Here is a 25,029-nt window from a genome sequence, read left to right as displayed (position 1 = left end):
CTCTGTTAAGGTTTCCAAAATTCTTTTATTTTACATACAGTCTGACAAAAACAATGTGTCATAATTTTGTACATGTACCTCTTTTCTATTCATTCCTATACTAAAACATTTTAATACACTTAATGTCTGCTTACAGACATTGAAAAAAATGAAAGTGGTGCTTTACTTTAAATTCCATGTGGCCCTACACCAAGCCTAGCGTATGCCCAGAAAAGGCATCACATTAGTTGGACCTGGCTTGCCCAATGTCTGTATAGATTGGGTGCCTTAGTGGGGCTTTTTGGCACTTTTATCTAATAGCTGATTGAATAAACTATTAGATTAAAGCACCAAAAATCTTCACTAAAGTGCCCAATCTATACAAACTATGTGGAACTGGGTAAAACTAACACACTGCTTCTTCCAGTACAGCCTGTTTGTTTTTTTAATGTCTGTAAGCAGCCAATATGTTCTTGTAGATTGGTCTATTTCCTATCAATTACCTTATTTTATGTAAAACTTCATAGTCTGTGACAGGCAATCCAAATAGCTGTTCACCAGATGAATAAGTGACAAACTTTCTCCAGAGTTCATCAAAATTAGCCTGAAAAAGATCAGATTAATGCTTAAGATTAATTTTTTTAAATGCTATGAAAATATAGGTTTTATCATCATAAAAATTCTCTAATTATAATATGGCAGGGCACTTGCACTGCCTGCCACTGTAAGGGCTGAGTCAAGCACTAAGCAGGTACTTGATTGTGGCAGCCATTTTAGAACACTGGCTGCCTATATAAACACAGCAGTTTGCTGCTGCTGGCCCAGATAGAAACATCACCTGGTTGAGCTGCATGGAACATCTAGCAGGTAGGAGCTGGGGGCTCCTGGCCCTGGGCATGACCTAAAACTACACCCTGCCAGGGAAGGGTGGCCTGGTGGCGTGGGAGTCCCCAGGAAATGCCATGCCAGTTGCCTCTTCAGTGAAAGGCGAGGAGGGGCGCCTTAACCCCAGCCCCCATCTTTGGGTGGGCTTTGGAGGCAGGAGAGGGGCCAGGCATGGCTGCGGCCACCTGAGCCCATGAGGGGGGTGTCAGACCCTGGCGAGTGAGTGTAGTGGGGTCAGGCATGGCAAATGGAGTGCCACCTGAGCCTATGGGGGTGGTTGACCCCGAGGGACGAGGGCAGTATAGTGAAGCCTGAGGGAAGAAGGTGGAGTTGTGTGGCCCCATACAGAGTCGGGCTGAATGGGTGTAGGTCTGAAGGACTGTGCATGAGGGGAGCTGAGCAGGGCTGAACCAAGAGTAGGCAAGGGCCAAGGGCAGTCCCAGGGGCGCACTGAGTAGGGCCGAACTGGGAGTAGGCCTGAAGAGCAGTGCAAGGGCCAGCCCCATGATTGGGAAGATGTTGATTGGGAAGATGATGCAAAGACCCCAGGATGGGGCATGGTGTAGAGGCCCTAGAATGGGTGTAGTAGGAATCCCAGGAGAGGGAAGTAGGCCAAGGTAGGTCTTCGGATGCCTGAGGCTGTAGTTGGACCAGAGGCCGAGTAGAGGGCTCAGCCAGAACATGAGGGGAGAGTCCTGACCCCGGTAAGTCCTCCACTCCTAGGAGGCCAAATGTTGGTCAAAAGTAAGACCTATAGTTGAGCACAATGACCTGCTGCTCCAGGGTGGAGAGTGAGAGTCCCCATGAGCACCAGTCGTGATGTGGGTTAAGAACATCCCATGGATGCCACCTGCAAGGCATGGGCTGTGGTGTAGGGAAGGTCAGAGCCTCAGATAGTGCCCCCTGGGATCGGGACATGTAATGAGCAGTTTCCCGCATTTACCACCAGTTTGAGAACAGCAAAGTCATGGCAGGCGAGGCAGGGCGGATTGCCCCATAGAGACAGGTGGGTGGGCCAGCATGGGACTTGGCCCCTAGCTTGTTCCCTGTCACATATAACAATCCACTGTTCAATTCTAAACCTGTCTTAAGTCAGAGTACTACATATATAAAGAGATACTAAATAACATCCTTTCTTTTCAAAGGGATATACATTCAGTTTTGAATCCTACTTATTTCTGCCTAGAATGATTAGCTTTTTTCCAAGCAGTGACAAATAATGGCTCTAAATGGGGTATATTACAATTTATAGATTCATTAAAATTTTGGGGCCATGTCCAAATTGACCCTATAGCTAGCTCCACCTAAGCATTGCAAAACCTAAAATTTAGGCATTTTGCCCCAGAGGATGATCAAATTTGACAGTATGAGGCACTTAGGTCCCCAATATAAACAAATGGAGAAACGTAGGCACCTCCCAAGATCAATTCAGAATATCTAGGTGCTGACAAGGAGATAGGTTCAGCTATTCAGCAGGAAACACTAGGCATAAGAGTATGTTTAAACTCCTGCTCTTCTGCAGAACTTAGGCCAGGAATGGACAAAATACGGCCTACGGGCTGGATCCAGCCAGCCAAACACTTTCACCTGGCCCACGGGGCCCACAAACAAATTGTGCCCCACCCAGCCCTTCCACTCCTGAGGGTGGGAGTGAGGTGCCCACATGTACACATAGCTCCAAAAATGTACCCTATTGCTTGGCTCCCACCCTCGTGGGCAGAAGAGCCCGGCTGGCCAGCCTGCAGCTTCCGTACAAGGCTGCTGCTGCCACAGCCCCCGGGACCTGCTCACTTCCCCTGTCTTCTCCTGGCTCTGGGCAGCAGGTAGGGAAGCAGTGGAGGCAGGGTTGTAGCTGGGAGGAAGTACAGAGCTTGGGGCTGGTGGCAGGGCAGAGCCCATGCCCAGGGGGACAGGGGGCAGTGGCAGTGTGGAGCTAGGGTGGGCAGTATGTGGGTGGGGAGTATGGGGACCCCCACATATACCCCCCATGGCACACAAGCCCAGCAGGTGCTGGCAGAGGCAACAGCAGCAGGCCGGGCGCTCAGAGCACAGGTGCCCGGTGGGGCACAGCTCCAGCCAGCGCTGCACATGGCAGTGAGTGGCATAGCATCCATGCAGCTACCTGTATCGCCAGTGCTCCCTGCACTTGTGGAGCCACTGCATTCACACAGGAGGGAGGGAAGCTCCATGTGTTGGAGCCAGGTGCCTTCCCTGCCTTCCTTGCCCTAAATGCCAAGCTATAAAATAGGCTGAACTGAGACCCTAGACAACCAAATAAACATTATTATAAAATATTACAACCTTAGAGCATTAGCAACCATAGCAAACCGATACATACTACAGTTAGTGTTAACATAACTATTACTGTAGCAGTTGAGCTCCATCTGCTATTTTAAACTTTACTGCATTATTTGACAGAACAAGAAATCTAAACAATGCAGTAAAATGTAGTAGCTGCCATATACCTGAATTTTAACAAAGTGATAATTTGAAGAGACCTATACTTTTATAGTAATTTACAACCACCCAGACAATGCAAATCACTGTTCCTTGGATTTGACGGTATTTTACATTCACCTTGTCCTCACTTTTCAGAGGCAAATGACTATAGTACATACAGAACAGCAAAGAAGGTCCGATTTCTCAAAGAAAATTAGTTTCAAAATTACTTTATTCAAGCTAATTTGGACAGAATCAGTGTCTTGGTTCTAGGACCATAAACTAAAGGTAACGTTAAATAGAAAATATCGAGCTGAGAGACAAGTATGTAGAAATGGAGAAAAAAAGAACGCTAAGACTGTAGGATGTACACAGATATAAATCCCCTGTTTATGAATAAAGCAAATTAAGCAAAGTTATACGTTCATTAGGTAGCTTTGCTTCAGAAATCAAGAGAAACCCTTCTACATAAAGAAAAACCCTTCTCTGTCCTTAAGATTTTACCATTAATTAACAGAGTGATGTAAAAGATGTCCTTTAATACCTTTAATTCTAGTAACAATAATCGATCTTTTCTAAATTGGTTTTGATTCCAACAATGAATCTCAATTCAGCATTTGAAAACTAACTTTTTTGTTACCTGGTATAACTGCAGTCTATTGCTAGCTTCTTGAGGTGGTATATTTGGAACCATAGGTCCTTCCTAAAATATACAAATTGTAATCAACAATAAATATTAACCCTTCCAGTGAACTAAAGCAAAGTGTATACCTATTATTCATAAACACGTACAAAAATAGCTTAAACTGTCATGGTACAAAAAAAGCCACATATGAACTGTTGAAATATGTCCATGGATCCTACTAATGGCAAAAGAGGACAGGGGCAGGGAAATTATTTTATTTAAAATGGAAACAAATGTCCATCTAATCAAATGTTGTAGTTGTAGTAGCAATAAGTAATAGTAAGAAGAGTAGTAGTAGTATCACTATTATCTTTAGATTTATATCCCACCATACACAGAAAGGCTGTGAGCATCTTACAATAAACACAATAAGAACCCACAAGATAAGAAACGGCAGCAGAATCCCCAATTGACACCCTAAACTTTAAGCTCCGCTCCACCCCATGCACTCATGCTTTCCTGCTTACTGCCCAGGAAAGCAAACCTTCTGATCCATCCTAACTGCACTTCCCAACTCCCATTCACACCAGTTACACAAAACCTCTTTCTGCTTCCCAACATCATACCCACCCACTCCCACTCCCCTTTCTCACACCCAGGAGAGATCCTTCTTCCCACCCCACCATGTCCCTCTCAAACCTATGCTCTCCTCTCTTACACAGGAGGGGATGGCATCTAAAACGCATAAACCTTCCCCCCTCCCCCCCAACAGAAAAAAAGATTAAATTCCAAAGAACAAAAACATGGAAATAATGCAAACCTCTTTGTCCCCGTCTTCATCCCCACTGAAGGACAATGCCAAAGAGTGCCCTCGAGCATCACCCATTAGTGGATAGTATACTTTATTCTTCTTCATAATTTTCCCCTTTCAAGAACAAAGCAATGATACCCAAAGAGCTACTTTTAATAACTCCTCCTTTATTTTTAATTTGGACTTGTGATCACTTAGTACAATACCCAATATGCACTAAAATTCCTATATTGAGATTTTTAATTGCCTTTTAAACAGTGCTAACACAGTACCACTTCAGGAATGTAAGAGTAGAAAATAGATTATATACCAGCTATTCATAGATTATATACCAGCTACTTATTCAGCTATATTTGCTCCATAATTTTATATTATAGGATGCACACTAATGATGCATAGACCTTTAAATCACTTATTAAAAAGCAGTGCCCATTAGCACTGTAAAAGCATCAGACATGAATCTAACAAGAAGGAATCTAGTGCTATAAATTCTCTCAGATCCTCTCACTAAGAAAAAATATCAGTTAATACTAAGAAGACTGGAAAACAGAGTACACAGTGTGCATCTCGAAAAGCAATACACTCATAGAACTCTCTTGTATTTTTTAAGTCTTTTTTTGAGAAACATTTCAAAAGCTCTTAAGTGAATATTAATAGAAGTTAGGCTCCCAAGCCCCTTAGGTACTTTTGAAAATTCTACTCCCAGTGATATTCAAAAAAGAGAGTTGGTTATTAAAGACATGCTTTTCACCAAAAAAGGCTATATCTTCAGCTGCTGAAAATCAAGGTAATTTCACATAACTGTAGTCTCCATTATCTTTGCATGCGTGTCAGAGACAATTATATGATTAAAGAGAATTTTATAACTGTCATTCTGAAACATTCCATGTTCCTTTGGAAGATACTCCCACAAAGATAACATATGGTTTCTAGGCTGAAATTCGTTCAGACGATAATTGCTTGGTAATTGCAAATACAGAAAATGGCAGGTGGCAAATCTGTTCTACTTCTAAATTTATCTCCTCATAACAAGGAAGGTGTGGAAAATTGGGAGTTAGGTATATTTGTAAGTATATGCACTTTGCCTTACCAGTTTTATATTTTCACGCTTGAATACAAAGAGCTAAATCAAAGGAGGCTGTAAGAGGGAAAGCAACAGAAACTGAAACAATGAAATGAATAATGTGCTGTTAAAATTAATATGGATCCTTGGTGAAATAATGGGAAAGATATTAAGCAGTAAATAACTCCAGCCTGGCAATCGCAGGGGTAGAAATGTTTATTTTTTTAGGTCAACTTTAGGATTAACCTTTTAAAAAGTGTTAGCTTCCTCATGAATCTCAATTGATCCCATCACCCCGCTGTTTACCTTGCTTAGCAGTGCTCTTTCCCCATGTCCCTTTCCTTTCCATACAAAACCTTTTCTTTCTGTCCTTTCATAACATCTGGCAAAGCAGGTTGTTGTCTATGAAAGTTCATGCCTTTCAACCAAGTTAATCTCTGAGGTGCCACCCTGATCTATCTTCTGCCTTAAACAGATTAGTGTAAGAAAGAAAACCTTATAGAAATTAGTGTAAACAGGAAATAAGGGAAAGAAAGCACTGTCATCAAACTGACAATACCTACTGCACCATTTCATCCAACCCTGAGATAAAGGTAACTGAGCTAAATAAAGCTTTACTAAAGCCTGCAAGGAAGAAGGCAGGGCAGGGTGGCACTTGCTTATCTGGAAAGATGAAGGTGTACTTTAAGAGAAATACATATGATGGTAATTTTTTGTTTGATAACTTTCCTCTGCATATTTTGTATCCTTGGAAAAAAATGAATAATGGTTAAATAAGGGCTGTTTTTAAGAAACTCTTTTTGAGACCTTTTAATTAGTTTTCCCATCTTAGGGTCCTGTAGGAAGAAGTTTGCAGTACCAAGCTAATTTGGTCTATTTGGTTAATGTGACTGGAAAATAGGCAGACTAAAACTCATCATCAGAGATCCAATTCAGAGTGGTAAGACTGGATGTTTTCACTATTAAAGTGGACACTGAAGAACAGTCATCTGAGGGGTGAACTTTAGGGGAATGAGAAGTTTAGCTTGCCCCAAAACCATGACAGAAAGACTATTTAATAACATGCCCTCAAGCATTCACAGAGGCAAATTAGTGGATCAAAATGTTGGCACTGAACTGGTGCTAGTCATGTATACTGACAAAACAAGCCGAAAGCTCAATAGGTAACTTGTAAACATAATTACCGTTTCATATGATGTTTCGAAGTTGGACACGTCCTCACGAAAAACTGCAACTGATTCTAGTAGGCTACTCTTAAATTTGGGCTGAACTTGAACCAACTCATCTTGAACACTGACCTAAAGTATAAAAGAAAATCTATTATTTAAAAGTATATAAAACAAATTTATCAAAGACTAATAATACAGTGAGAGACATCTATTTATATATCATCAAAACTACAGAAGCCCTAAGCAAAAGAATACTTTATTTAGAGCATCAAACATAAAGGTTTTATAAAATCTTCAAAGCTTTATTGTCTTATACAATGCTGTGACTTCAGCTTCTCGATTGAAAGTTAATGTGTCAACAAAATAGCAAAAAGTGCAAGTTCTATTCTAATGTATTCAAAGAAGGAAGAGAAAACAAACACCCTCCCTTTTACGGTAACTGGGGTTCCTAGAGATGTAATGTACCTCTTGTTCCCTCCAGATGTTACATTTGTTGCAGAATACATGCAAGTTTCCTGCAACAAATGGTAACATGCCAGATTTAACACCAGTAGCACATTAAAGCACTGGAAACTTTAAACAGCTCCCAGGTAGCCCAAGATTGGCTTCAGCTGGCTGTCAGGCTGTTCAAGAGCTGGGAACCTTAACAGTCTCTGAAGCCTGTCAATGAGCCTATCTGGCTTGCAAACCCTTTTAAGTTCCGTGGGGACAAGAGACAGCCCTCTATCACTGCTCCCAGGCTAGAGCAGGGATGGACAAAATAGAGCCCATGGGCCGGATCCAGCATGGAGGGGCTTTGTCTGAACCACGGTGGGTCCCAGTCCTGACTGGCCCAGGCACCCCCTGACCATGGTGCATCCTGTCGCCCCCTGGGCACACAGTGGGGCTGGGGCAACTCAGCAGTGGCTCCTTCTGTTTGCCACCACCACTGGCCCCAGTCCCACAGTACCACTGGGGACCCACACACACAGTGCCGCTCCACCCCGCCCCTGGACTCACCTGCCCAAACTGAGAAGCAGCAGAGGCACCAGCCAGGCAGAAACTGCTGCTCAATGTGGGGAAAAGTAGCCACTCCCCCTCACCACTATCAGGCCCTTCTTGCTGCAGCCAGCCGGAGCCCATACCCAGGCTGCCCTTCGGCTTCTCTGCACTGCCACCACTACCCCACTGAGCAGCCTGGACGTGGCAGTGATGGCAGCAGTGGAGACGCAGGGCAGCCTGGCCACAGGCAGCTGTACCAAGAAGGGCCCAGCAGTGGCAAGAGGCTGCCACGGGTGGGTGGTGTGGAGCAAAAGTTTTGGCTGGTCCACTCCTGACAGGGTAAGTCCAGAGCAGGTGTGGAGCAGGGCTTAGGCTGCATGCTGTTGGTGATGGTAGCGAGGCACTGCAGGGCACGTGGGCTCTGGGCTGTTGCGGGGCAGAGGCAGGTGTGGGGGAGGCTCCCATGCATACCCCACCATACCTACAAACCCTCCCCCTCAAACTCCACAACCACCCCCACACATGATCAGACACACCATAAGCACCGCACCCACCCACACCCTTCGCCCTTTACCCAACAAACTCAACACCCTTTCCCACATGCTCTCCGACACACCCCCACATGCCTTCTGCGGGAACCCTGCTCACTGCTATGCACACATCCCCCTCCACACACCCACACATCCCCACAAACACCACTCACAAACCTCCCATACCCACCTACCCACATCCACATATAGCCCCACACACAGCCCCCCACAAACCTCATTACCCACCCACCATACCCTCCCACACCCCTCCACACACCCCATAATATATAAGATTAAGACTTAATTTTGAGCTAGTATACGATCACTTCTATATAAATTATGCAAACACACACAAATCAGGACAAAAGTATTTTAAAAAATAAAATTAAAACATGTTATTGTGGATGTTTGATTTTTAGTACTATAATTTGTATTTTTTCCAGTTCTGAAATTGCAACCCCAACCTTCCCAAATGGAGTACTTGTGGGGGGAGGGGATGGACTTTCAGTGGCAAAGGTCAAGGGTTAGGAGGTAGCGGTGAAGGTGGCAGAGCCACAGGGCAGCCCTGCACAGGCTACGGGAGGCTGTAGCAGGGAGCGCTGGGCAGCAGCAAGGAGGAAGGGCCATTTTCTCCCTGTGCTGAGCAACAGCTTCTGCCTAGCTGGTGCTGTTACTGCTGCTGTTTAGCATGAGCAGGAGAGTCTGGAGCAGGTGTAGGGCGTGCCTGGTCAGGACTGTGGCATGAGTACTGGTACTGGTACCATGGGCTGGGGCCAGTGGCAGCGGCAAATGAAAGAAGCTGTCACCGCCTGGTCTGCCTAGACAGGCAATCCAGCTGTGGAGCCACCCCAGCCCCGCTGCATGCCCAGGGGGCAGCAGGATGTGCCACCGCCTGATGGGTCTTGGGCCAGGCAGGACCAAGGGACCCACAGTGGGCTGGACAAAGCCCCTCCACAGGCCAGATCTGGCCCACAAGCAGTATTTTGCCTCCCTTGTGCTATGTTACACTCCTAAGAAGTAACTCCAACTTCCACTGTAAGATAGGAGCTCACAGACCGGAGACAAGAGAGGCAGAGAGAGACCTGTACGTACTAGTCAATCAGAGGAATATTATGAGCCACCAGTGGATGCAGCCATAAGAAAAGGTTATTGCATTCTCAGATGTATTAGATGTGGTATAACTCATTACAAAGTAGTACTAGTACCCTGTGTAAGCTATTAGAAATGCTTCATTTAGAATACGATGTATATTTCTGGTGACCAATATTCAAAAAGAAGAATTTAAACTGAAGTAGATAAAAAGAATGGCTGTTTGGATGCTAAGGGAATGGAGAACCTATATTGCAAAATGAGACTAAAAGAATTTGACTTGTTTAGTTCAGCAAAATGAAGGTTGAGAGATAATACGATTACTCTGTATAAATGTATCCATAAAGCATAGATCGGGAAGGGAGAATAGGTATTAAACTTGAAAGAAATGTATCATACAGTTACAAATGGTTACAAACTTGTCACAAACTAACTAGACTGGAATTTAGAAGAGGGCTTCTAATGGTCACAGTGTTAAGTTTTAGAATTATTTTCCAAACAAGATAGGCAACATGAATTGTTTCAATATGGAGCTAGACAAGTTTATGAACAGGATGGCAGGAAAGAATAGGGGTGCTCATAGAACAATAATCAGAGATTGCGATAAGTAGATTTAAGTACAGGCAACCCCCATTTAGTGCTCTTAATTGGTTCTGGAAAAACAGAGTGCTAAGCGAAACAGCGTTAAGTGAAACCCAGTTCCTCAGAGGATTTAATGTAAATAAATATAATTGGTTCTGCACAACTTGCTGGCCCAGACCCTACACAGCGAGGCTCCGGCTGGCACGTGGGAAGCAGTGGGCCCATGTGCTCACCAGAACCTCCGCCCAGCGGGGGCACCCTCCAGGGCACCCGACACTGGAACTATCTGCCGCTGCCAGATTGCTTCAGGCTCAGGACAGTTTTCATGCCCTGCGAGTAAGTGTGTGACTGGAACAGGGCACAGGCTGCAGTCTGGGGGCAGTGGAGCTGCAGCCTGGGGGCTGGGGAGGCTCCGCAGGCTCAGCCCCACTGCGGCCTAGAGCAGGGGACAATGCACATATGTCCTACCACCCTGAGCCCCATGCTCCTGCTGCCCTTCTAGCTTGGGCCCCATGCTCACGCCCCCTGCCCACCTGCCCCTTCTTGCTGCCACTGCCATTCCTCCCCACCTGCCTCCCAGCCTCGGGCTCCAGCTGCCCCACCTTGGGCCCTGCCAGCCCTGGCCCTGGGCACTAGCCCAGGTTCCATGGTCATCCCCCCCGCCCCCCCCCTGCTTTCTCACTGCTGGCTCCAGCACCACATGCAGGAGCAAATCCCAACCTGCTGCCCCACCCTGGGCCCCCACTGGCTGCCACTCACCTCTGAACTTGCTGCTGCCGCCGCTCCTTCTCCATAGCCCCGCACTGAGCATTATAATGAAATACTCTGAGCATTAAGTGAAACTGGGTATGTATTTTAAATGAGCGCTATAGCAAAACCGCATTAAGCCGGGGTTGCCTGTATTTGGAATCCCCATAAATCAGGGTTAGCAACCTTTTGTCCCAGTGGGCCAGAGCTTGCAACTTGACCACCTGCTGCAGACTGCAGATCTGTGCCTTGTAGACAGCTCAAGCCACCTGTGCTTACTCTCACTACAGATACCCGGGCTCATCTGCAGTTAAGTAAACAGAAGAGGGAGAGAACAGAAGGGAAGACTGCAGAGGAAGGTGCTGGAGAGGAGACAGGTGGCTTGACACAACTGCATACTGACCAGTCCCACATGCCTCCTCTTTCCATGAATGCTCTATCTGGCTTTTGAGGCTTTTGGGGTTTTTTTGGTTTCTACCCAACACTGAAGCTTTTGAAATTGGCTGCAGCAAGTGGCCAGAGTTTGTATGGGGTACTCTCAAATGTGTGGCTTAAAGGCCTTGCTTGCATGCTCAGTATAAAACTGATCACAAGATTAGTAGTCCAAAAGGATTTTTTCTCCAGGTTACACTTGCAAGGATTATGTGGTCTTTTGCCTTCCTCTCTAGCAAAGGACATGGGTCTTCCTAGGATCATCCAAGCACATGGCAAATCATGGACAAATGGGAGGGAACAAAAGGCAGTGGACACACCCTGATCTCTCCTTACTCTTCACCTGTGGGTTAGGTTTTTTTAAAGGGTGCTTTGTGAATATGCTACATAGCAGAGATTGGAGTGGATGATTTTATGGATACTTTTGTACAAGAAGTGGTCTGTGAGCACAGATAACCAGACTCAGTAGCCTGGGAGGTCCCCTCCAATGCAATGTTCTTATATTTTTGTACTACTCTTTATGATCTTATTACATGGCATAAAACCAAACAGTTGGTCTAATAAAGGTATCAAATTCACCCAAGGAACCTTGTCTGCCATAAAACCAAACAGGCATTGCTGGCCAAACTTCTGTAACCTCAGGTGCCTGGGGCATATTCATTGTATATACACCTACAGTGCAATAAAATTGGAAAAGGCACCGGAAAAATTTAAACCTACCACCCGCTTTAAAAGAAAGGAGGACAATTCCTACATTGGCTACACTTTAAGAAGTACAGCTTGTGGAATGTTTCCTTTCTCTGAACTCAGCCTCATAATTCAGACTGTCTCCTAATAAGTAGAAACAAAAGGATGCAGCTTCCAATACTTACAGCTTTGGTCAGTAATTTGTTAAAAGAATATCTGAGTGTATCAACTCCTTCTGATTCTTCTTTTGTCACCTCAACTTCAAATCTGTTTAAAATAGTATAGGCTTCCTATAGAACAAGAAAAAAAATTACAAATGCAGTATTTGTAATTTATTTGTAGAAATACAAACATATTTGTAAGGAATACATTAAAGGAATACTGTCAAATTAGTTTAGGTCCAACATTTAAGTTGTGTTACTTTTCGTAAATGAGAATTTTTGGATGAAAACAGGTCAGGTACCAATCAGGACAACAGCAAATGAGGGTATTCTAATAAGCAGAACTGAAAGAAACTTAGAAACCCAAGACATGGGCTGGTTTCATATTCAATGTTATTTAACACCACTGTGGCAAAGCAGATTACTCATATTTTGAATTATTTGGATATATTATACATTTTAAGAAATCTTCCCAGCTCCGAGTTATTATCTGCACCAAACTTCACATTTAGAGGTTCCCTTACCCCATTTATAACAAGTTTTATTACAATATATTCACTGATTTACTGAGCATTTTATTACATAACTTTGTTATGATGAGGATGGTTTATCAGTAGATCTTCTACTTACCAGTAGTTTGGTTCTCTTAATGCTGTGGATTTTACTACCCTCATTACAGAAATAGGACATAAATTATTTAAAGGAGGAAATAGGAAACTATAAAGTAAGCTAATGATCATAGCAAAAAGAAAAAAAGTTATGGTAACCTGAGATAAATGGCTACGTGAAGTTTGTAAGTTGTCTGGTGGCCATTTTGAAGATTGTTTTTATTCAGGGCAGCTTAAGATACCTCTAAAAACCTGGGGGGGAGGGGGTTTCCATGCAGCCCTTTAACTCTCAGGAACACACTTTGAGGTATTAGTCACATTATAATCTTTCTCACAGGCATCAACCACAAAAGTGAAGCTACCTGAGCCTGTTCCCACTCACATCTTTTGCCAAAAAAAGTGTCTCCACAGTTGCTATTCTAAGACTGCAGCCTCTGCTACCTTGAAGGTCCAGACAAATAGGAAAGACAGAACTGGGTGTCATAAGCATACTGATAGCAGGACGGTCCAAATCTCCACACAGTTGCTCCCAGTGGCCTCAGGTACACAGTGAATAGGAGGGGTGACAAGATGAAACCCAGGGACTCCCCACAGGAAAGGTCCCTACGGGACAAGCACTTGCTCATCACCACCCTCAAGACCTTACTGCTAGGAAAGCGTGGAAGGGTGGTCCTGCAAATACCCACCAGATCATGAAAATTTTCAGATCATGAAAATTAGCACCTTATGGTCAACTCTAAGAACAGATCGCTGAAAGAACTAATAGGATCAACAGGGTACTAATAGGATCAACAGGGTACTGTTTCCCCTATCAATCTTCAGGAAAAGATCATGAACTAAAGCCAGGTATCCAAAAGGCTCCAGATATACCTGGAGCTGTCAAGTGACACCCATACAATCACCTTCCCCAAAAGGGGAAACGGGGATGAGGAAGTCAACATCAAGAGATATTTTCTCAAGTAAGGGATGGACAAATGCAAACTTAAGAATGTCCAGCACTCACCCTCCCAAAATGAGGCACTGACCACGCTTACAAGCAATGGCTCCAATCTGCCTGAGGCTGGTTTTATAAGGCAGGATTGCAATCAATCCAATTCACAAATGGTTATGTGCATCTCCCAAAACTCATCTGCTGCATTGGTGAATGACAACAAATGAAACTGGTCCAGACAAGGCTGAGCTTCCCAACTCCAAATATAGACTCTATAGCTAAATTGGTGGTTCCCAAGCCACGCTTTATACAAACATTATTTCTGTAAAGTAGGTGTTGAAATAATCACAGAAGACAGTGGATGACAATTTCCAGGCAGAGATGATCAGGACTTACCAAGCCATTCACCATCTGGAAAAGTTCCGCTGGACAATACTTCGCAGATACAATAGCAGTGGAGAAGAAAAGCGTCTTTCCTGCTGCCACTGCCATAGTATAGTCCTTTATAAACAATCTATGCCATAATCACTTGGCTTTGGCACAGGTTGAGAGTGACCTCTAACAGCCTAATCTCCAGCTCTGGGCTCTAACTGCCCACCCTCCTGTTTCAGCTGTCTCAACTCCCCTGTATACCAGGCAGATCTATGCTCCTGCTGATGTGGGAACAGGGACCTGGGTGCCGGTGTGTCTATGCCTGAGGTCAGTGTGCTGTTCCACAGTTTGACCAAGCCATTGACAGAACAGCCTGGAAATTAGCTCTGTAAAGTACTGCACTCATGTAGCGTGCATTGTGTTTTGTACACATACCCTAGCAGTGACTTTAGTCATATGAATAATCCCATTAATATCAATGAAACTATTTACTTATAAAATATATTGAATAAATGTTTGCAGGATCTACTGTTTATAAACCCTCTGGGGTAAAACCTTTTCCTTAAACTCCTCTCAAAGCACCTAGGATACATTTATACAACTAAAATAAAATAAAATATATAATCAATTACAGTAAACCTTTTCCTATACCCCTATAACAATGTGAATGAACAACATAGGAAAGTCTGGGGAATTATGCTTCTGCTGCAAGAATTTATTTTAATTTGATCCTGAAAAATAATTAGTTCTGTGTCTTTCCTGTATGAAGCCCCATTACATACCTCCCACAGCCCCCCTTTAATATGAAGGTATCAAAACTGGTGACACAATTTGGAACCTTTTTGATATGCTGATATACAACTTTTCTGGAAGAAAAATGTTAGTATTTAACCTTTTTTCTCTCCATAAAAGGTGGATAAACAAAAAATGCAATTCTTTAAATTGATTAATTTATTTAGGAAACATGGAAAAAACATAGTACATAGTATATATACCAAGGATGGGCAAAATATGGTCTGTGAGCCAGATCCAGCCTACCAAGGGATTTTATTTTTCCCACAGTGAGTCCCTCAGCCCTGCCTGGCACAGTGTGGGGGGCAGCCCATGCTGTGATGAGTGCACCCAGTTCCACCACCCTCAAGTACAGGGTTGGAGCAGCATGGCAGCCAGACTCTACTTCCAGACAGCCCCGGTGGTGGTGGCTCCTTCCGGCTGCCTCTGTTAGCATTGCCACCACCACTGGACCTGGCCCCACTGCCTGGGCCCCCCTGCCTGTCTGCCCCACACTCACTGCCAGGGGTGCCAGACAGAGCAGGCTGGTGAGGTCTCCATGAAGACCAGCCTGGGGACCCCCATAAGCAGGACACATTTGGCCAGGGGATGGGATGGGGCCATCACATTTTAAGTAAAGTTTTAAGCAAAAAGTCCCAAAAGAATGGTCTTACCTCAATAGGTCCTAAAGTCATATCTATTTGTATTTCTTTATCACGGATGTTGGATAAAGCTTCCATTGCAAATCTGACATCATCTAAGTCACGAATGGGTCGAGATAATTTCTTTAAATATTCAGTTATAAATGATATAATGTCAGTCATTTTCTTCTTGTATTCCTCATTTAAGTAACGACAGAGCAGCATTTTCCATGCTTTGGCTTCAATTGACAAAGCTAATTTCAATGGCCCTGAATTGAAAAACACACATGGCTTTATTGCATCTAAATTTTAATTCTCTCAAGAAAACCACACTACCTATATACAAGTCATGTATATATCTTTAAAATATAATTCTGGTCAGAAGAATGGCTGTATGAGCAGAACCAAATTATAACATTTAATTGCTTCATAAACATTTCAAATGTACTGGTTCATTTTTTGTGGTTGCTTTGTACATTTTATAAACCTTTAAAAACAAGTTTATTTCACTAGAAAATAAAAAAAATTAGATGAACAACAAAAGAACAAAATTGTCCAATTAAACTGTATTTATTCAGATTCTCAGACAAGTCTCATTTTCTGCAAATCAATGAAGATCCATTAAAGCTAGTGAAATTAAACTGATTTACACTAAAAAAAGGATTTGACTTGGTAGTTATTTTTGAAAAAATAAAATGTTAATAAACAACATTTATTACCACTAGCTATGGAAGATGAGTGATAGCTAACCTAATATAATCATTATATTCACAAAAGAAGGATTATGTGAAAGCATATTTATCCATTTTTATATGCCCTACATTTTTTTGGAATTTCTTTTCAAAACCAAATTATATTTCCCTTTGTGGAGAAACAGGAGCCCTGAAAGAACTACAAAAGGACTATAAGATGATGAGTCACTTTGAGTGGAATGTGGGTTATTTAAGGGCTGTGTTGATGGACTTACTATTCATGTCTGCCTAAGGACAGTATTTCGGGGTTAAATTCTCTCAGGAAAATCCTATAACCCAGAAAAGTGCTTCTAATCAAAAAGGCAAAAAAGGAAAAGAACAAAAACTATTTTTCTTCTGCTGAATTTGCCAGCTGAAGGTCAGCACACACAGACCAGTTTAAAAATGGTAGATTCCAGTCTAAGATAGACCTCGATGTACTGTCACACTTAAGCAATTTAGGGTAGACCAGTCTATCAAACTTCTACACCAGTTCCACTCCTAACTCAAGTTACGTTGCAGGCATGCAGGAGCTCAGTTCATACTTGGCTGCTTCAGCCAAATGTCTAACTGACCCCACCCCTGGGCTGTCACAGAGTCACTGCAGCACAGACCCTCCCCATAGCCCTGCATCCTGCCTCTGGCCAGCTGTCACCCATAGGGAGGCAGCACCAGTGGAGGGAGGGAGATGTCTGTGGCCCTGCACCAGCCCCAGCACCTGAGCACCTGTGTCCCCATGCTGTGCTACTTCACCAGGTCATGAAACACCTCTCGATGTACACAAACACCTTATGCTGAACCCAGGAGAAGCCCTGCATGCTGGTTCAGCCCCACAGGAGCCTAGCCCTGGCACCTGCACACCCACCCACAGACCCCCATGGCCCATATCAGTTCAACCCTGCAGAAGCTCAGACCTAGCACCCATTATACACATACTCACAGATCCCCATAGCCCTGGGCACCGGCTCAGACCTGCAGAAGCCCAACCCTAGCACCAACATACCACATCTCAGTGACCAGAGCCAAGCATCCTGCCCTCAGACCTCAACATGTCCTCCCCCAAGCAGGAGCTAGTGTGGGAGGCTTGCCTCTAGTGGGTCAGGGTGGCAGGAGGCAGAACATTAGGACTGGGCCTGTATGGAGGCCCTGTGGCCTCTAAGGCTCAGCCACTGCTGGTAGGTACCTAGGCCATGGGCACTTGGCATGCTACAAGGCTTTTTTTGGCCCACAGGTACAGTTTGCTACAGTGTACTACACTGCAGGGTATGGGGAGGGCACTGAGCATCCAAACTGGGGCAAGCAAGCAGAAGCTCCTGGAACCTTCGGTGGGGCATGGCAAGCTGCCTCTGTCTTGCAGGTAAAGGTCAATGGAAATTTCCAGGCCAGGGCATACAGCGTTGCCAGAATCATGGGGTGTCTGCTTAAAGCCCCCAAAATGTTTGAAGTTGCGGGGATTGCCTGACCAAGGGAGCCCCAGTTACGTGGGAGCAGGGGCCACACCCGGCTACAATGAGAGGGAGAGCCACACACCAGGACCCACACCTTTGCACATCCTCTGCTACTTCCACCCTTTTGCCCTTCCAGCCTTCCATCCACCCCCTTGCAGCCAGACCCTCACCCACCCACAGATGCTGAGATCCCACAGGTACCACCGCAAACCATGAATCATCCCATCCCTTCCTCCTCCACTACGCAACACTGGGCACACAACTGGGATTATGGGAAGATGAGGAATCTCGTCACCATCTGGGATGAGGAGGAGATCCAGCACCAGCTTCAGAAAGTATAATGCAACTGGGATGTCTTCAAGTGCATCACCTAGCAGATGCAGGAGTGGGGCCACAACAGGGACTGGAAGCAGTGCCAAGACCATGTCAGTATAACCACACAGATGACACCAATGAAAGATCCAGGGCCTGGAGGGAGACCATGCCATTCTGAGGTGCTGTCCTGCTCTCTCAACAAGGACAGGGCTGCTGAGACCATGCACACATACAACACTGCTCAGGGGCAGGAGGAGTCACCAGTTGGGACTCTGCCAGGACGGCAGGACAACTGAGTGCCCAAGAGCAGGTCCCCAGGGGCAACAGAGCAACAGCACAGCTGGTGGAGCCAACTCACAAGGAGTCTGTCCCATTGGTGCTAATCTCCACATCATCACAGGATGTGGGAAATGAGGTGCACCTGAACCTAGACCTTGACTTCCCCTTGCACAGGGCCATAAGCAAGAAGCATGGCACACAGGAGGGGCGCCAGTGCCATCAGGGACATAACCCCACTCTCACACCCAATCAGCCTCCCCCAATACTGGTGGTCACCCCATGTGCACAGGACCCCCAAGCAGTTCCAGGTCAGTCCTGAAGGGATACAGAAGTACTCAGAACTGGGGGAAGAGTGCAGCCCACTGAGCCAGGCTGTCACTGGGACAGTGTCTGGCAGAACAGCCCACTGCCCCAGCTCATTCACCTACCAGCTGGGGAATCTGGGGGTTAGTTCCTTTGCTCCCTGCAGTCCCCTTCCTGACCCAAGCCCTGCTGTGGGGAAGGCAACACAGTTTTGGTGGGGATAGGCAGCCCTGTGCTCCGGCCTGCTGCATGACATGGGCCCCCTGGGGTCCAGTGAGGAAGAGCCAGGAATCCATGGCACCTGCTGAGACAATGCCTCCTGCCCCACTATCTCTTTCCCCGCTAGCTCAGAAGCCACCTCCCACCCCTGGTTCCACCCCACAGCCCTCTCAAGCAGACAGTGGGTTTGGGATCACCCACCTGTCCAGCTCCTACATGGGGAAGTCTATGGTCTTCACTTCTGAGTTCAGGGAGTATTGTGCCAAGTGAAAAGCCCCTGTACCCTGTGCCTCCCCTTCAGGGTTTTGTGTTTCTTGAGTTCAGTCCCGGAGGCATTCCCCCAAACCCCTTCCTGTGTTACCTCTCAGCTGTGTGTTCCAGGGGAACCGTGGCACAGGACACAGGCTGTCTGACTCACAAGGAATCCCCCCCACCCCACCCCCACCTAAACGAAACTGATTAAGATGCAGTGGGTGACGCACCTAAAACCCTCCAGATAAGGGTGACAAGAGTGAAACAACTGCCCTAGGTCTCATTTGCATCCGAGATGGAACCAGATGACCACTCATTTACATGGGAGATGGAGAACAGAAAGCCTGAAGCAGAGACTGCAGTGAATTCTGGGATCAGAGAAGCAGAGGAGCACTGCATGATGGGGAATCTATGCTCCAAATGCTAATCAACCCACATTTACACACCCAGCTCAGCATTTATTGGACCAGTTCTAATCTGGATTTACAAAGGACTTTTCCCCCCTCAGACACACACGCATCTCTAGGTTTAATAGGCAACTCGGGCCGTGCATTCCCCGGTCCCACTATGGGAGGCCTATTTAAACTTGATGGACTAAAACTCAGTTGCCAGGTTAGGGAATGCTGAGGCAAAGAGACTGAGTCAGAGGGGGTATGGGCAACATTTGAACAATAGTAGAGGGTTCATCCCAGCGTCCAGCCCGTTGGAGCCCTGACCACAAGTGTTGTCATACTTTTCCCGGGACGACTGGTGGAAGTCCTCCTGCCCAAAGGTTATAAACACTCCGATAATTGCCTTAAGTCTGTTAAAAGACTATAGTAAGATCTGGAAAAGTCATGCTAAGCTGAAGTTTGTTCAGAACAAGTGAAAATCCAAAACCCTTATGCTGCAAGCTATCTATTGTTTCTGAAGAAACCATGAGATATCCCATCGGTATATCTGCTATCCATAGGAATTTCAAGCTGGCTCCCAAGTATCTGGTTACTCACTAACCTTATGTGTTTCCTGATTATCAATCAGTTTCTTGAGATATTCCAAACCAGATAACCCCTTGTCAATAGAAAAGACAATGATTTACACTATTGAGAATGCTTTGAAGAAGCTGAACTGAGGGTATAAAAATCTGTAAAAAAAGCAGCAAAGTGTGTGTGTGCTTCAAGAAGAAAAAAATCTCTCTGATACCATCCACTGTTCTTCTCGAGAGGCTGGAGGAAACATATTGTCTCCCTTCAAGGACTGTGCTACGAACTTTACCTGTCAGCTTTGCAACCCGAGTACCTTGGACTGGTGAGATCCCAGTGCTCTCTCTCTCTTTTCTCTCTAGGCATAAATTTCTGAACCTGAACTGTACTATTTAAGCTTGAGCTAAGTTTCCCCAAATACTTAATGAAACCAGGTAATATTGTAATTGTTTGTATTTTTTTTTCCTTTGCATGTCTATTACTACTCGTACCATTATATATTTCATATACTTAGCAATAAATAACTTTTATAGTAAAACTGGGTATATTTTTCCTTCTCTGCTTCTCCTTCCTCACGTGCTCTGCAGCAACGCTTCTTTTACCTAAGCTAAAGATCCCTGTGCAGCCCAAAAATACTGTGGGGTCTGCTCATCAAGAGGCCAAAGATTGGGACGTGCTGAGTTTGAAACACATAAGGGGATCAGCTTGTACAGGCTGATTGACCCAGTTTGACTCAGACGTGCTCTTATGAACTGAATGCTGGCCCATGAGGGTATCAGCTGGACACTTAGCTGGATTCAGAGGGATTCTGTTTACCTGTGTGCTTGTGTCTGACTGCAGTTTACTGTTGCTCTGATGAACTGATTCTTGGCATATGAGGGTGTCACCCTGTCCATGCTGATCTACCCGGCCGGGTAAGGCACGTCATGTTAATCTGTGTGCGTATGACTGATTTGGTGACTGGAGGAACCCAGCCCCATTGAAACTGACTACTGCAAGATAGCTCCGTTGGGGGGTCAGTACTTGCAGAAGGGAGATATACAGCTCCATATAGAAACACAAGTAACACAAGCAGCACATTGATAGAATTACCAAGACCCTAGAAACGTGTCCCTAATAAATGAGTGCACCCCAAAGTAAGGGGCAAATCTCGTAACACCTGTTCTAACTGCCCCTTCTGGGTTCTTTTGCCCCTTTCTCAAACTCCCTGCCCTCTCCAAAGGTTTGCTGATTTGTGTTAATTGGGAAGAGAGACCTGGGCACTGTTCAACAAGTTTTATTTATTAAACACAGGGAAAGCTTAGCAGCTGCAACATTTTATTAAAAACTAAGGCATGTCTCTTCCTCGCTCCGCATTCTTCTGTGCTCTGGTGTGTGCCCCTGGAGGGGCAGAGGAGGAAGGGAAAGGTGAACAGTGCCCAGGCAGCCTGGGTTGTGGGCAGTGCTGCCCAGAATGCAGGGCCAGAGGAGCTTGGGACAGGAGACCCAGAGTCCAGTGCCAAGGCACAGGCATTCAAAGGTCTCCAGCCTCTGGCTCTACTCATCCAGGGAAGGCTCCTGGTCCTCCAGGGTAAGAATGTAGTTGGCCAGGGCTTCATGGATCCAGACTGCCTGCTGCTGTGTGTGGATGGAGTCCCCAAGATCAGCAGGGGGGCTTGCCATCTCCCCCCATCCCTATGCTGTCATGCCCATTCTGCACACCAAGCCTTCTCGGCCCAGCCTTCATGGAAGACCTATCCCCTGGTCTTGCAGATGTTGTGGAGGACACATGCAATGAGTCATATCACGTTCTCCTCATTCACCTCTAGGTGTGCACTAAGACTCCGCCAGCATGCCTTGAGGTGGCTGAAGGAGCACTCCACCATCATGCAGGGCTTGTTCAGGCAGCAGTTGAAGTTCTCCTTCTGGGGGTCCAGCTGTCCTACATACGGCTCCATCAGCCAGGACATGAGGTGGTAAGCCGAGTCCCTGACGATGATGGTGATGGGGAGATCATGATATTGTCAATGATGAAATCAGGGACCCCAGGAGTATAGCACCCACTCTCCATCAGCCTAGGGAGCAGGGAGCTGTGGAAAATGTAGACACCATGGGCATTCCCTGCTCAGCCAGCAAAGATTTGAGTGAAGCAGCCCTGGTGGTCGACAATACCATGCAGGATGACAAAGAAGTAGCCCTTGCAACTGACTAACACCTGGGCACCTTGGGCCAGGCAGAGGATGGGGATGTGGGTGCCATCCACACCCCCCACGCAGTTGGGAAAGCCCACTGACAGAAACTGGCAACCACCTCCTGTGGGTTGATGAGGCAGATGAAGCAGCTGATCAAGATATCCTAGATGACCAGGTACACCTCCTGAATGGCCTCTGTAACCATAGTCTTGCCCATGCCAAACTGGCTGATGATGTGGCAATAACTGCTGGGGAGGCAGGGGGCCAGCTTCATGGCAGCAATGACCACCCAATTCCCTGAAGTGAAGGACTGCCACATGCCAATGTCTTGGTGCGTGTTGTAGGATCCACCTGGACAATGATATCCATGAAGGTGACCTGGCACATATGGAAGGTTTTGACCCACTGTCCAGTATCCCAGGTGCCCAGGACAATCTGTTTCCATAAGTTGCTGCTGGTAGTGCAGGCCCAGTACTGGCAATTTATGGTCTGGATGTGGTGCCACAGCACGCCAGCAACCATGGCAATCTGGGTGACCTTGTCCTTATATGCCACGTGAAAGTCAGTGGCCTAGTCCAGGACACTTCTTGGGCACAGTGTACAGTAAGTGGCCCTGACTGGGACAGCTGGCTGCTGGCTTACAGGCATGAAGGTGCATGCCATAGTGACCCACTGCTATATCAGGTCCAAGTGGGTATGTGTAATGTGCTGCAGACTCTGATGAGAGTCATGCAGAGTGACCAGCAGGACATACCGCAACTCCTGAGTCTCCTTGCTTAGGTGCAAGAGGCAGGATGCGAAATTGCTCTCAACCTGCTGGCCTTGGCCAATGCAGACAGGCTACGTGCCCACTCCCACTGAAGGGTGAACGTCTGTTCTGTTCATTCCCTGTCTAACCTAGGGTGTTTAGAATAAAGTGCAAAAAACTTAAACTGGTTCCACCTCGGGCTTTTTGAACGTCTATACTTAGCCCGAGTCAGTCTGCCTCATACACTGCATTAGACTATAAAAGTATCTAAAAGTGGGAAGAAGCAAACATAGATACAATAATAAAAAGATTTCTAAGAATTCCCATTCCTGTATGACCGCTAATTACAATCATTGCACACATTAATCAATAAACTTCATTTTATACAATAAATCAGATGACTTAGGATATAAGGATTATATTCATATATTACCTTTACATTATGTAAAAGGAAAAAGGAATACTCATACCTGTCTGCAATTCAATTGGACCTACAAGAATAGTAGGTTTTAAATCCTCAATCTCTTGCTCAAAAGTAGCATAATGAAGAATTTCAGCTCTGATTTCAGTCAGAGAAGGATTGCTAGCCAGAAATTCCTGCATGAAATTAGAACTATTATTAAACAGTATTTCTACTTCATTGGTAAAATGGCAATGGCTGGTTATACACTTATACCTTAATGTACTTATAACACAGTACAACTCAATACAATTAAATTATAACACTTATAACTTAATATACATTTTTTATGTAAATGTGGAAGGCCAAATGTTGGGAACCACACAAAACAGATGAGCTACTTCAAATACATACATAGTTGCATGAACACATAGCCTACAATTATACAGGAACACTGAGCAATCCCATGTATGAATATCAATATGTGCATGCAAACAGAGTGTTTCCCCAGGTAATGTCACTCATTGCACAGGCCTTTGAAAATTTGGCCCTCAAACTATCAAAACAACTATATCTTAATTACTGTTCTACTGTGCACATTCATGATCTGATATTTTTTTTCTTGTCTGAGATTGGCTTTGTTTTCTTCCTCAACTAATAGTCAATACACATGACATTTGTGTCTCAGTTTTTTTAAATAAGATGTATAAAAGTGGCAATGAGCAGAAGAGCATATTAAGAATATGAGTTGGGCAAAAAATTAATGAATTCTAGGATAACAGGGACAGACAACTCAGGACTGACTACAAAAAAGGCCCAACTGTTTTCGGAAAGAAACCCACACTCCTTTAACTGTATTTCCTGGTAATACTCCTCCTCAGTCTACTCTAGGAAAGTGCCTAATCTTAAGTATAATTCATACCTTAAAATTTAAAAATATAAGAGTTAATTTTCTGGGGCATACATACAAAATCTGCTTTCCTTCAAAAAGGATATTCATGTAACTGCCTTTCTGCTTCTCCTTGGCTTCACTTTCCAAATAAGAATACTTAAGCATGAGTGACCAAAGTGCTGCTTAGTGAAAAAGAAATTGCTCACTCATAAATAAAAGTGTTGTCTTTGTATAGCTACAACTGTGAAATGTGTCCCTGGATGGCCTCCTCCTGGGACCCAATATCCAGAGCCAAAATTATTTAAAAGAAGAGCTGCTCTCCACATGTTAGTTATTTCTTTTGAGCCTGAAAGCACAAACTTAACTTGGAACTCCGAGCAATTAGGGGAATGAGTGGATAATATAAATATTCAGAGACACTGGTCTCAAAGAATTTCAATTATAGGCAACAGACCTCTATAGCAGCATCTATAGAGTCCTGTTATTGTGAGGACATAATTAATAGTACAAACAACTAGAAAAGTGAATTGACGAGTCTTGTTCTACACTGCAGAATGCGCCTCATAAAAAAAAAAAAAGCCTTCTGCAATGATTCTCAGGGGCACCTCTGGCCACAATTTTCAACTATATTGACCAATTGGAAGCTGGTCAGAAATCTGCCTTGCTCCCCCTTAAAATCTCATTTTGTTTTAGAAAAAGCTTCTCTTTTTTTTTTTATCCTGCCAGGTCACATATGTAAGCAGACATGACTTGGCACAGACAGAGTGTGGACCACCAATCCAAGGCTCCTGCTTCAAGCAAGCCGG

The 25,029-nt window shown here is 45.0% G+C and overlaps 1 protein-coding gene across 1 annotated transcript in view; it reads right to left on the bottom strand.

Annotated features, from left to right (window-relative positions):
* The window catches only part of DNAH8 (dynein axonemal heavy chain 8), a 343,175-nt gene that overhangs the window by 204,199 nt on the left and 113,947 nt on the right, over nucleotides 1-25,029 (bottom strand). The window contains 6 exon segments of the mRNA XM_059716994.1: nucleotides 483-583; nucleotides 3,944-4,006; nucleotides 6,987-7,100; nucleotides 12,205-12,309; nucleotides 15,537-15,772; nucleotides 23,402-23,528. Of these exon segments, the coding sequence (XP_059572977.1) occupies nucleotides 483-583; nucleotides 3,944-4,006; nucleotides 6,987-7,100; nucleotides 12,205-12,309; nucleotides 15,537-15,772; nucleotides 23,402-23,528 (746 nt within the window).

The sequence above is a fragment of the Alligator mississippiensis genome, chromosome 1 (genome assembly GCF_030867095.1).
Source record: "Alligator mississippiensis isolate rAllMis1 chromosome 1, rAllMis1, whole genome shotgun sequence".
Classification (NCBI taxonomy): domain Eukaryota; kingdom Metazoa; phylum Chordata; order Crocodylia; family Alligatoridae; genus Alligator; species Alligator mississippiensis.
The sequence above is the reverse complement of the archived record's forward strand: the minus strand, read 5'-3'. Positions and strand labels throughout refer to the sequence as shown.